General features: G+C 52.9%; 2 protein-coding genes across 9 annotated transcripts in view; one reads left to right on the top strand and one right to left on the bottom strand.

Annotated features, from left to right (window-relative positions):
* Positions 1-1864, bottom strand: part of NPHP4 (nephrocystin 4) — a 60958-nt gene extending 59094 nt beyond the window's left edge. For both annotated transcript variants that reach the window (XM_068916292.1, XM_068916291.1), the window contains exons 1-3: positions 1782-1864; positions 1498-1688; positions 653-805 (exon numbers count right to left, since the gene is read on the bottom strand). In XM_068916292.1, coding sequence (XP_068772393.1) covers positions 653-805; positions 1498-1632 — 288 coding nt within the window. In that variant the 5' untranslated portion in view covers positions 1633-1688; positions 1782-1864. The remainder of the gene's footprint in view (positions 1-652; positions 806-1497; positions 1689-1781) is intronic.
* Positions 1865-1972: 108 nt separating this feature from the next.
* Positions 1973-13465, top strand: part of LOC104142013 (voltage-gated potassium channel subunit beta-2) — a 48376-nt gene continuing 36883 nt past the window's right edge. For 2 of the 7 annotated variants that reach the window (XM_068916287.1, XM_068916283.1), the window contains exons 1-2: positions 2447-2549; positions 4629-4877. The gene's annotated coding sequence lies outside the window, so the exon portion shown is untranslated. Of the gene's footprint in view, positions 2147-2446; positions 2556-4628; positions 4878-12529; positions 12967-13465 lie in introns of those variants that run through there. The other 5 variants (XM_068916289.1, XM_068916284.1, XM_068916285.1 and 2 more) reach the window with 4 other exon arrangements.

The raw sequence follows: 13465 nt of genomic DNA, 5'->3' as shown, positions 1-13465 counted from the left end.
TCTTCACGGCTCATACACTGCTAGAATCTCCTTTGTCCACTCTCCATCTGTCCTACGTTACCTATTGGGAGATCTAAGAGGAAAAACTCTTGCCTCTAAATGAAGATGTTGCCAATCTCTGCAAACAGCAACTTCCTTCAGTGAGAAAATCTACTTAAGAGCAGCCACCAGAGGCACAGCATCTCCAGCAACTAGCGTGGCTTGTCCACAACCCCATTCTAACACGACCTTAGCACACTGGATGGGATCTCACCAGCAGAATGAAAAGGACATCTTCACTTCTGGCAAGCCAGAAAGCTGTGTACAGGCTTAGCTCACAGACAGCTTGTTCCTGTAGCTCCAACTGGCCTAGTTTCAGTAGCTGCTATTCTCACTTCTCTGTTACAGCCCCTTCCTTCAAGGTTGCTGCGTTTTTTCACAACTCAGATGACCTAACAGGTTTTAGGTGTTCTCCTGCTCCACTTCAACACAAACTAAAACTAGTGAGGTTAAGCCACTCTCCAGAAGTTAAACCACTCAGGCTCTGCTGCGAACAACTGCAGAGAAGGTGCTCTGGGTTTCCTGGGAATCATCCTCAGCTTACCTTACAGCTAAAAGGTTGCAATACAGTCCATCTCAAAAAAACTTCCCTGTTAGGAACAACGTATCATACCTCATTGAAAACAACTCTGGTGGGCTGTCGTGGGACAGAGTGGAGAGGCCTCCTACTGCTCTTCCATGTTTTCCCAAAGAAGTGGTGATATGTGACATCAAAAAGGGACAGGCGGAGCTGGTACTCAATGTCAGACCAGCCTTCGGACACTCTCTGGATTACCAAAAAAAAAAAGCTTTAAGTCTGTCTCAGAAACACCTGATCTAAATTACCCCCAAAAGTGCAGACAAAGTACTTATTTTATAATAACAAATAAATTACATTTTCTAATTGATGCTCAAGAAGCATAAATGTGGCCAAGTATACCATACTTTTATGAATTGCCTTCCTCCTGCTTGCACGCAGAAACTGCTGTTCTGAAGGCAAATGGAGTTCTCTTTTAAAATTAGAGATCAAAAGGCAAAGCAAAAGCTGGAGACTCAACTTTAAATAAACAATGAAGAGGTAAAATAATTTTAAAAAATAAACCTTTAATGTCTAGAGATTTTAATTAAAAATGCTTACCTAAGTTAAAAATTAATACCCAAAACAAATTCAGATTTTCAGACATAAAGGATTTAGACACTGCTCTCATTTATGCTATGGGGGAGAGCTACAGTTAGTTCCTCCAGGACAAGTTAACCTTGTTTCAAGAGTCTAAACTTTTCTGAACTCTGGCCTGAAAACACAGCAAATAATACTCAGCAGCTGTGGCAGCGTCCTGCTTTTCTAATGGGAATGCAAGAGGATCTTGAAATAGGTTGGCACTTTTCTGCAGAGAAAAAGGGAAAACGGTCTGTTGTGTTTTTTAAGCCAGCAAACAGGCGCGATCGTTTGCACAGCCCAGAGACAGAACACTCCTTTACCTGTTTAACGAAAGCCCCTTCGATGTGCTTCAGGACACACTGAAAAGCAGTCGACTCCTTCGGGACACCGCGTCTCCGCTGGGAGTGCGGAGGAACAGCGAGATTTTGCACAAAAACCCTTTCCCATTCACTCATCTTGCTGTCCAGAAGGCTGCCGCCTCTTCCAGGCGCCTGCTACACACAACGCTCATCTGGAAAATAAAGCCCAGTTCAGGGAAACGCATGCTCAAAACACGGCATATTAAAACTGGAACAAGGAGAAATACTTCTAAGTCGTTTAATACTTTTAATACTCCCCCCGCGCCGGGGCCTCCCCCTCACCGGCTCCCGCCGCCGCCATCTTCTCGGGCCCGACCAAGGCGGCGCCGGCGCGGGGGAGGCCCCGGCGGGGGGGAGGCGCCGCCGCCGCCCGCACGCCAGCGGCGGCCCCGGCTGCGGCCCCGGGGCGGGCGCTGCCGGCGCGGCCGGGCTCGGCACGGCCCGGCGGGGCTGCGCGGGGCTCGGCCCGGCGTCGCCGCCGCCATCCCCCCCGCCTTCGCCGCATGGTCGGGCCCGCGCACAGCATCGGGTTACCAGGGCGACGGGAGCCGCCACCGCGGCGCGGGGGGGGGGAGGCGCGTCGCCGGCTCGGCCCTGCCCTGCGGCACCGGTGAGCGGGCAACGGGGAGCCGCGGTCCGAGGGGAGGGGAGGCCCCGCGCCAGCCGCAGGGGCCCGGCCGGTGGGGCGGCAGCGGCGGGGGGATGCGGGCAGCGCGGAGCCGGCCAGGCTGGGGGCCGCGCGGCGGGGCCGGGGGCTGCGGCTGCTGAGGGGCTGCTTATCGTCGGGGGGGGCGGGGCGGGCGCCGGCCCGTGGCAGCCAATAGGTGCGGAGCAGGGCGCCCGCGGTTTGCTGGCGGCCGGAGTGGCAGGCGGCGGAACCAATGGGCGACGAGGGGTGGGGTGGGGCGGGCCGGGCCGGGCCGCGGCGCGGTGTGCCCTGAGGAGAGCGCGGCGGGAGGGCGCGGGCAGCGCCGCGGTGCGGGCCGGGCCGGGCCGGGGCCGCTCGGCCTGAGGTAACGGTGAGCGGGGCGGGGTCGGAGCGCGGGGCTGCGGGCTCTGGGCGCCGGCAGAGCGGGGGGCCAGGCTGCGCTCGGCTGCTCAGGGGCCCGGCACGGGCAGGGCTGAGAACGAGCCGAGGTTGGGGCTGGACTGGGGGCAGAGCTGAGGGGGAGGCCGTGCGGGGCCCTCAGTGCAGGCAGAGTTAAGGATGAGGCTGGGCAGAGTTAAGGGTGAGGCTGTGCGGGGCCCTCTGTGCGGGCAGAGTTAAGGGTGAGGCTGGGCAGAGTTAAGGGTGAGGCTGGGCAGAGTTAAGGATGAGGCTGGGCAGAGTTAAGGATGAGGCTGGGCAGAGTTAAGGGTAAGGTTGTGTGGAGCCCTCTGTGCGGGCAGAGTTGAGGGTAAGGCCTTGTGGGGCTGCGTGGGGCCATCAGCATGAGCAGAGGTAAGGGTGAGGCTGTGCAGGGCCCTTGGCAGGGGCAGAGTTAAGGGTGAGGCTGTGCGGGGCCCTCTGTGCGGGCAGAGTTAAGGATGAGGCTGGGCAGAGTTAAGGGTGAGGCTGTGTGGAGCCCTCTGTGCGGGCAGAGTTAAGGATGAGGCTGGGCAGAGTTAAGGGTGAGGCTGTGCGGGGCCCTCTGTGCGGGCAGAGTTAAGGGTGAGGCTGGGCAGAGTTAAGGATGAGGCTGGGCAGAGTTAAGGGTAAGGTTGTGTGGAGCCCTCGGTGCGGGCAGAGTTGAGGGTAAGGCCTTGTGGGGCTGCGTGGGGCCATCAGCATGGGCAGAGGTAAGGGTGAGGCTGTGCAGGGCCCTTGGCAGGGGCAGAGTTAAGGGTGAGGCTGTGCGGGGCCCTCTGTGCGGGCAGAGTTAAGGATGAGGCTGGGCAGAGTTAAGGGTAAGGTTGTGTGGAGCCCTCTGTGCGGGAAGAGTTAAGGGTAAGGCCTTGTGGGGCTGCGTGGGGCCATCAGCATGAGCAGAGGTAAGGGTGAGGCTGGGCAGAGTTAAGGGTAAGGTTGTGTGGAGCCCTCGGTGCGGGCAGAGTTAAGGGTAAGGCCTTGTGGGGCTGCGTGGGGCCATCAGCATGAGCAGAGGTAAGGGTGAGGCTGTGCAGGGCCCTTGGCAGGGGCAGAGTTAAGGGTGAGGCTGTGTGGGGCCCTCTGTGCGGGCAGAGTTAAGGGTGAGGCCATGCCGGGCCCTGCGGAGCCCTCTGTGCGGGCAGAGTCAAGGATGAGGCCGTGCCGGGCCCTCGGCACAGGCAGAGTTAAGGGTGAGGCCACGCTGGGCTGTACAGAGCCCGCGGTGCGCAGCTGCGGGGTTTGAATGCAGTTAGAGCTGAGGGTAAGGCCATGCCCGTGCCTTGCGTGTTTTGTAAGCCCCGACTGTCCTCAGCGCGGGGTGACGGCGGGGTTTACGCTAAGAGAGCACCAGCAATCCAGTAGGATTTAGGTCTTAGGCCAGGGAACCGCAGGGGATGCCATACTGCAGTTGAAGGAAAGTCATAGATGATTTTAAAGTCAAGCACTGGCTTAATCCTGCACGGAGCAGCCGCTGCCAAGCGTCCTCGCGCAGCCCGGGGACGCGCTGCCCGGGGACGCGCCACCACTAAACATCGACGGTGGGGAGCGGGAAATGAGCATGCCGGGCAGCAGAGGAACCGGCAGCCTTGACATGGCCTTGCGACCTTGGCTGCTCATGCCGAGAGTCCAGCGCAGGCAGTTCTTGGTTCAGAGCTGAAAGTTGGGTTTTATCCTGGGGTTAAAGTAATTGCTAGTGTTTGACGATGCTGCATTACGCAGATTGCACAGACAGAGTTAGTTAGTGTTTAGGCAGTATTTGACTTTCAGAAGGAACCAAGGAAGTTCAGAATGGAAGGTGTAAAATTAAACATTGCTATCACTTTTATTCACCCCGTCTCGCTGTCTTAGCACACGCTGTCACTGATCTGGGTTTCAGTTGAGAGCTAAGTGTCCAGACTGTATTCCTCCAGCAAAGCTTTAATTTTTAAGAAAGTTTTTTTTCTTTTCCTGCTGCCAGCCTGCAGGACTGTTCTGACCAATGCTTGAATAAACAGTCTTACTGCTTCTTTTTGTTCATGTGCAGCCTGCTCTAGTGTTCTGCTGCCCTGAGGCGCCGCTGTGCGAGTTTCGTGCTGAAGTCGGCACGTGCGGCTCAGGGACAAGGAGCCGCGGGAAGCAGAGGATCTTCGGAGAACCCAGCACTGCGCGTCCAGAACTAGCAGCCTGCCCAGAGCCAGGGACCTTCGGCTGTGGCCACGTGGAGCAGGCGATGCCACTGTCCTGCCAGGCCAGTGCCGCCCGTGCATGTAAAGCTTTGCTTATCCTCTGCAGGGTAAGTCCTGTCTGTAATGGGAGAAATTACCACTTAAACGCGGAAGAAGTGTTTGCTGGCTGCTTTTCCTCTGTGAGCGAGCGTGTGAAAGGCTGCTGGGAGAGGTGCCCTTCCCTAGTAAGGAGGGCGCTCCTTCACAGGCCATGACACTGCGCAAGGGCATGAGTGGGAACGAACCCTGCCCATTTCACAGGGAATGCATGAGATTTTTTGATATCCTTTAAGGTGAAACGTAGCAGTCTCCTCTGTCATTCTGATTTTAGTCTACTGTTAAATTATTGTCACCACCCACACTAAGGCAGGGACAATGCAGAGCAGGTTAACCAAGGTCCTTGCACATGCAGTTTAAATTTGCAAACACAATCGTCCTTCTTGCCCCTCACTGGCATCCCCGAGGACGGCAAGGTATGGACCAGGGACTCTCGGCACCCTGCGGCTCGGCCAGGCGTGCGGTTCTGAGGCTGCTCAGCGGGTGAGTCGGAGGAAGGGTGGCCGGGGCTGGGCTGGGCGCCTGGAGCGCGGGACACCGTGAGCAGCTTGGCGCGTGGGCTGCGTGGCGTTCAGGAGCCCGCCTGCGCAAGGAGGCAGGCTGTGGCACTTACAGCTTACCTGTTGCTCCTCATACTATTACTGGTATTTAATGACAGTTGCTGATGTACGTACACTCAGCCAGCACAGTGCATATCTGCATGTTATGCACGCGACGGTGTGTGATGATAGCGAGGCTTTGCAAGAACCCGCTTCAGCTCCACAACCCAAGCAGCAGTTTGGGTTCAGTTCTCGAGAAGTACGGTGTGATTCCAGCTGCTCCTGAGGTCTTTCCTGAAGCTCAGCTTCATAAGTTCTTTGGACAAATCATAGTGTCTTCCTTTTTGCTATAAATATGGCTAAAGATGTAGGTAGGTAATCCCAGAACAGTTGCTGACTGATGCTACAGTTGCCACTACTCTAGGAAATGGAGAAGCATTGGATTTTCTGGTCCTAAAATTCATATACGTGTGAAGAGTGAGCAACAGAATTTGAAAAGGTGTGACTGGATTGAAATCTGGTCACTTCAAGGGGGTAATAGCCTGCAGAAGAGCAGCAGCGGTGCAGCAACTGCTCAGGTCCCCCAAGTCATGCTCTGCGCTTCTCTAAAAGGCTTGTAACAGCAGGATGCAGTTCTAGAAAAAAGGAACAACTTTTGTTTAAGTTTGTTGGACATAATGCACGTGTTTTGTATCATTTCACAGCTATCGTTTCTTTTTAAAGAAAGTAAATAGCAAGAATAGGAGTTTTTATGGCGCTCTGTTTTCTGGCCGTGCCCGGCTTGTTTCCCTGGGCTCTCAGATGCTTCTTCCCATTTCTGTGGATCTTTGATACTGTATTAGGGGAGAGTGAGATGCTGAAACTGAGGTAAGACAAAGTGCTGTGAAATGTACAGAGCAAACAAACTGAAAGGAGACAAATGGGAATATTTTTCTCAGACATTTCCTGTGTTTTATAATTATAAGTGTCTGTTTTGTAATTATAGGTGTCAGTTGTGGCAATAGGAATTAAAAACTTTCAGATGCAAGTAACTTTCGTTTTGTAGTTCAGTGACTTTCCCCCTGAACTGCTGGAGGTGAGGATCCCATTTAAATGCCATATTGCTGCAGAACAGCCGTTAGCTCCTTTCCCTCCTCCTCCTGGCCATGTCCTCTTCCAAAGTACTCCTTCAGTCTGATCTCATCCTCCTTTCCTTCTGTGTTCCTGTAAATCAGAGTAGATCAGTTTAGCCATTGAACAGCAAACTCAAATTAAATGGAAGTACGAGAGCCTGTCACATGTGTTTCATGATTCACTTATGCTTTATGGCACAACTGCCTTGTTGTGTTGTTCGTTATGTCATTCATTTTTAAACAGCAAGTTTCTTAGTGCAAATAAGAGAAAAATCCTTGCAAGTGTTTTTTAAAGAAGACAGTGATTTCACTAAATGAAGGAAATTGCATGTATTTTGAGTTGAAAGGAGTAAGCCTTTTCCAAACATTATAAAGAATTATCTGTTTTTTGTATAAGCAAACTGCTGAGAGCATTCCCCTTTAGGTTTTCTTTTAGACGTTCCCTAAAGTTGTGGATGTTTTCTCCTATGAGCCCCTCTCAAACTTGTAAGTTTCCAAAGCTGTGTTTCTCTTACAATAGGAAAATCCTGTACAGTCCTCTAACAGCTAACCTGAGTGTCTAATACAGCACCTTCTTTACTGTTGCATTCAATGCAGATGTTTTGAGACATTTTATATAAAACCAGGGGTTAACACGGGCTTCACAAAACTAGAAATCAAGATCAGATTGCCTCTAACTTTGTGCATGCCGGTGTGTCGGACCAGGCTCCTAAAATCGTCGACGCCAGTTAAAAATGTTGCTCTAACGGCAGTCCTGTGCTCTGGGTCAGCCCTGCAAGAAAGTGTGTGCCCGCCTGGGCTTTTCCAGTCCTTGCTTAGCTTTGTTTATCGTGACACCTCTGCGTGACTAGGAGAGGGAAGTAGGTTTTGTTTTATGAATTTCCATTTTTGTTGATAAATGCTATCGACCCATGCTGGGTGCGGAGGGAGGCAGGCGTGTCCGAAGGATGCCGTCCAGGCTGACGGTGGCCTGGTGCCTGAATACAGAAATGCTTGAGCTGCGCTAGACCAAGGGAGGTCCATGCCTGAGGAAGGACAGCCACAGGCCCCAGGCAGGCAAAGCCAGCACATTTCTGCAAGGCCTGGCTGGACACGCTGTTGAAGGAAGCGCTTCTGCTGGGCCTGCCGCTAAGGCTTCACCTCTTGGGCTTGCCGCCGCCTGCCGTTGAAAAGGAGGAGGATGGATACACTCATGCCCAGAAACGAGGGCATCAGCAGCTCCCATCACAGGCCTTGGATGAAGATGGATGTCAGCAGTTCACGCTGAGACTTTCATCCAGAGAGGTTTTAACTTCTTGGCAAGCAATAGCTCTCCTGCTGGTTAACAAGAGGTGCCTCTGCTCACAGCCACTAATGGAAGATGCATGAGAGCTTGCTTCATTTATTTATTTATTTGTTGCTTTTAAAGAGAGAGGAACCGCTAAGAGGGGCATGGTACCCTGGGCATGGTGCGCAGGGCAGGGGAACACTGCGCAGGACTCGGCACAGGAGGCGAGGGAGAGGGGCGCGGAGGCAGCGGAGCACTGCTCGCTTTCCTGGCAGAAAGGCCTCAAGCCTTAACAAGGAACGAGGACAAGGAGGAAAGAACCTTGTGTCTATTTCTGCAACCATGTCAAATGTGGTCTGATTCACGCTCAGCCTGGGCAGAGTTTTAAAACCATATTTTCAAGGAGGGGCGGCTGGGCAGCCGCCTGGACCACCAGTGGGTGAAAAGGCGTGCCCAGGGGCCCAGGCACTCAGTGGGCCGCCTCCGAGTTATTGCCAGCCCTGCTGTCGTCTCCGAGCTCTCCGTGCACAGGCCCGTGGGTATGACACGCAGCAAAGCAACGGCAGAATAAGCAATACAGTGCAATAGCTTAGCCTGCTGGTTTTGAAAGTTTGCTGGAGAAAACAAACTGCAGTGCTGGTGCTAGCAAAACACTTAAATGTTTGTTTTGTTGTTTTCCTTTTTCCTTCCTCTCATGTTGTGCGCTCTCTGCTATCAAAAATATCTGCTGCTGGGTGAGGGAGAGTTTGTGACACTCAGCGCCTTCATTAACTCTTGATATCTAATTTTTTTTTTTTTCCTTCAAGGGATTTTTAGCAAATGGTGAATGTGCAGTTTTAAAAGTCTTGAGGTTTAGATGCACAAAACAGGGGAAACTGAAAGTTGCAAAGTGATAAATGGAGTTACATAGGGATCTGAGACATCTAGGTAGAGACATCAACCCTCCATTGACTGTGAGGAAAAAACGGAGGGAAAGCAACGGAGGGAGAGAGGACAAAAAACACATATTTTTGGCAATATGTACATACACAGGCTTTGAGAAATCGGCTGGTAGCTGAGGATCTGCTGTGGGCTGTGACAGGCTCTGCCTGTTTCCCTTTCCATCTGTGCCAGAGTCCCTATAGCTGAATATTCAGCAAGCAGCCTGTAACTGAAGGGCAAAGCTTGACGATCTTGCATAAAGAATGCAGGGAATAAGCCTCAGACAAGTCCTTGCTGCGAGCAGCATTACTCACTGTAGTCCCGAGGTTGCCTCCAACACTGATTTAGAAATGTTCGCACTTCCCTGAGTTTTTTTTGGGCTAATAGCGCCTGCAACTGCCGGTGGCTGTTCACACCCAGGGATGAACAGCACGGTACTGCAGTCGCGTTTTGGCTCCGTGGCGCGGTGCAACCGCAGCGCCGCGGCACGGCGCGCAGCACTGGAGGACACGCCGGTAGCAGTGTGTGGGGCTGGGCTGGGCTGGGCATAGGCGCTGCACCCGCTCGGCTCCTTCGATCCCTCACGGGTATTGGCACAGCTGTCCAGGCTTGCACCTGCAGGCAGCATAGAAGATGCTGAAACACTTCCAAACTCTGCGCAGAAAAGAGGCCAATCTTCTGGAAATTCCCCTACACATATTTACAAGCGAGTCTTCACTCCTCCTGAAAGGCTTCAAAGTGGGGCACTGTATTTGTTGTCCCCAGCCAGTGAAAGGGCACCAGTTGTTCAAGGGCCATCCTCTTCTGGTACGTGAGAACGGATTCTTTTAATCAGGCAAATGCAATTAAAGCTAGAAGAAAGTTCTCATGCAAGCTAAATTTCTGACTATTTTAGGAATCCTATAAGCAAATGTCTTTCCCTGTTTTTCTGAGAAAACTGCTAAATTGACATAGACTTTGGAAACAGCAAGCTGTGCTATGTCAGAGGAGATAAACATGTGGTATGTGAGGTTCAGAAGTGCAGCAGCTACTGCTCTTGTCTCTTGCACACAGACAGGCCTTCGTGGGATCCTCGGCCCAGGATTTGCCTGGGTGTCCTGCCTGCAATCTCTGCTCTGCTTCATGAAAAGTAGCTACGGCCCTTTGCACCTGGCATTGCTTGGATAGGTGTCAGAGTTGGTGTCCCTGAGGTGCACGTGCAAGAATATTCCCATATGGGAATATGATGCTCAGCTGGTTGCAGAGGGGTTATGTAAAAGGTTGTGCACCAAGCTGTGGGAAATTAGTCCTGAGCCAATTTTCAAGCTCCTCTTACTGACCTAAAAAGCAGAACTTTCTTTCCCTTCCCTTGGCACATTGTCCTGAGTGTCCCCAGCACAAGGAGCTCTTCTCGGCAGAGCTGAGTGGCGCAGGGCTGCGGGAGATGTGCAGCATTGCAGCCCCCTCAGGGCATCCCTTTGCTGGAGGTGTACCTCGGGTAAGCGGCCGCAACTTGGAGGAAGTGTCCAGCAGCACACAGAGATGGGTCTCACTCTCTAGCTAGAAGGGCCATGCCTTGCTCCCAGCCCCGCTCCTGTCGTCGGAGCCACCAAGGTGCTTTACTGCAGGAACCAACAGTATGGGGCTGCTGGTAGAAGACCCAACAGCCTCTCCTCCGTGCATTCAGCCTTAGAGATGCAGCATTCAAAACAAGAGCCACAGGTTAGCGCAGTGGTGTATTTCTGAACGCATGTGAGAGGACCGTGTTGCGCAGGTGCTGCGCGCCACCGGGCTGAGCAGGGATCTGGGGGGCCACGGCTTCCCCAGCACAGTTTTGGACGGTGAGCCTGCGGGGACGCGGCAGATTGGGACAGAGGAACGGGGCCGAAAGTGCAGCGAACCTGAGCTGCCGAGAGGAGGAATCCGAGCTTCCCTCTTGGGTCCGGGGGTATCGCTGCACCGGGTCACTCCCATGGCCCCTGCTCTCGTGCACGTGGCAAAGCACGCCACTGTCATCGTGGTGGTATGTCACCCAGCGCTTGCTCGTGCCTCCTGAAAGCCATCCACACCACATCCTGTCACCGCTCGGGCGCTCGTGGCATCTGTTTAATACTGAATAAACTTGTAAGGCCAAGCAGTACTCTTTGATGGATTTTGAGAAGTGCTAAATTCTCCTTATTTAAAAAAAAAAAAAGCCTACTGCCTGAGTTATGTGCTTCTGAAGTTCTGACCCTTTCTGTTCGCTTGGCCTCTGGTTTTAATGTTAAATCGAGTTTCCAGCAATATCAGTTTTATTATCACTCTACTGTTACAGTAATATAATGTAACTGTGTGTCTGAGGACAAGCGCACTTTAATTATCTGGATGTCTTTCTGTTCTTTTCCAAACCACATGCTTGAGGGAGGAGCGCTCCAAGATGGCAAGAAGGCAAAACCCAATTCGAAGGTAGCAGTTGCTCCAGTGATAGTTATTAAATGTCTTCAGAAGAGAAACGTGCATAAGGAGTGCTCAGTACTCGTACAGGGAAGAGAATAACAGCAATTATTTATTAATGCAAAGAAAGAGCAATTGTTGTCCAGTTTGAGGGCCTTGCCTGCAGAAGTGACTCCCGTTACCAGGTTTAATACATGACCCCAAGCGAGCCCAGCTGTATCATGTGCAATGTGGTACAAGAATTTCATTCTGACTCGAGCAGCTGTGGGGAAGCAGACGCAGCGAGCCCAGGTTGGAGTCCTGGGGCCTGAGGAGCAGAAATCCCACGTGTTGCTCGAGCCCACGTGGAGCAGGGAGAGAAGTGATCCCGGACGCCCCGGCCAGGCCCGTCCGTCCTCCTTTGGGCACTCGTCCGTACTGGGGCCCCAGAGACGGAGGTGAGCCCTGGTGCGGGATGGCCGGGTCAGCGAGCTGTGCGGGCCTGAGGCCAGGGCCGGCTAGTGAGCCGTGCTGGGCTAGCAGCCAAGGGGAGGCCCGGGGCCCGGGGAGCAGCACCAGCTCGGGCATGCATGGCCTGTGAAACGGGGTCCTTAAAGGCAACTGAGCACCTTGATGCTGCTGGGATACCCAAAAAGTGGCTGCTAGGTGTGGCACCAAGCGCCTGGCGGGGGGCTGGGAGCCCCAGGACCCAGAGCTGAGGCCGAGGTTATCCTCACCGTTCCCCAGCTGGGTGCACTGGTCTGGTGTCAGTGCTAGCCTGCTTTTGCTCTGCTTCTCCCTGCAAGCTGCAGCTTCTGTTTCGGTGTTTTTTCTGGGTTTATTTTTGTGGCTGTTGCTTTAATCTCTAAAACGATAGCTAAGATCAGAACCAGCCAGCCGTCTCCCATGCAGTGCAGGTTTTGCTCACTGGCTCATGAAGAACTCCTTCAGGCTCTTTGATATTATTCTTAGATGTTCACAGATCCTGGGGCTGGGGGGGAACTGCTGCGATCACTTCCTCTGCGTCCCTGCAGCGCGTAGGGCAAGCGTCACCTCGCGGTCCTGCACCAGCCCTCTATGCCCTCTGCACTATGGTAGTACCTTTTTTTTTTTTCTTAATAATAGAAGGGACCTGGTAGGATTTAAAGATGGAAACCTCTGCTCCCCTCCCTCCCTCCAAAACAGTTCTGTAGCACACCAGTCCGCAGAGCCCTCGGATGAGCCTGGGACTGTTTTGTCGTGCCGGGCGCTGGCAAGCAGGTACCCGCGCGTGTGCCCGCTGCACACACGCGCGTCACGCCTAGAGAGCCAGGCCGTGCGGCGCCCGGCTCCAGCGCGTACACGGTTAAGGAGGCGGCGTGATCCTGGCAGCGGCACGGCGCGGGCGAGGGAAGCAGCCCTGCTCGGCGCCAGGGCTGCGGCGCAGCCGGCGCGCAGGTTCCTGTGCAGCCCCGGCAGAGCAAACTTGCCGAGTCAGGAGGCGAGAGCGGCAGCAGACGGCTTTGCTGCAGTCATGGCAAAGGGCTCTGCTTTCCTCCTGGCCCTGCGCGCTCACTGAATTTCCGTCTGGCCTGAAACTAGGCTCATCAGCTGAATATTTTTTCAGGGAATGAAAGGGAATGGGGTAAAAATCATAATACCAGCTATATCTACCTCCAGCTTTCTTGATTGCGCACAGTTGCTCTGGACCGGCACTTTACACTGTCTTCCAAAATCTGTAGAGCCTCCATCTCTGCCAGTTTGTTTTCTGTCTTCAGTTGATGCTATTTTTTCCCTTTTTTTTTTCCTCCTAACTGCACATCTTCATTACTGGGAAAAAAACTTTCAAAGTTGGGGTTGGATTTGTGTGCCTTCAGATCATACAAGTGAGGTAGGTGCCGTGCTTTGAGGGGATCCTTCCCTTTGAAAGGTCTAAAAGGCTCGTGTGCAATAACATTGAGTCGTCTCGTTTGTGCTTCTCTAGCAGATGCAGTGCAGCAGGGAGCCTGGCTGGGGGAGTTTTTTTAATTATTTTTTTTTTTTTAAGAAACATATTTCCAGTGCTTAACATGAAGGAACTGAGTGTGCTTGATTGCATAGTGGACAATGTTACCTTTGTGCTTGCAGACATGAATGCAGAAAAAATCCTCTGTTTCGTTTGTCACATATGACTTCAGGATTTGTCACTGATTCTCAGAACTGAGCGAGGAAGAATGCCTGTGCTGCAGCAGGCACAATAAGATAACAAGCTACCTCACGTGTTGCAGCTAAACCCCTAATTGGGGGGGGGGGGCTGCTGTTGTTATTTTAATGAATGGGTTATAAATATACTCATTTCTACAGTAGCTTGTGAATTCAGGTGTCCAATGTAATTGCAGCCTGTGAGGTTA

The sequence above is a fragment of the Struthio camelus genome, chromosome 21, assembly GCF_040807025.1.
Source record: "Struthio camelus isolate bStrCam1 chromosome 21, bStrCam1.hap1, whole genome shotgun sequence".
NCBI lineage: Eukaryota > Metazoa > Chordata > Aves > Struthioniformes > Struthionidae > Struthio > Struthio camelus.
The sequence above is the reverse complement of the archived record's forward strand: the minus strand, read 5'-3'. Positions and strand labels throughout refer to the sequence as shown.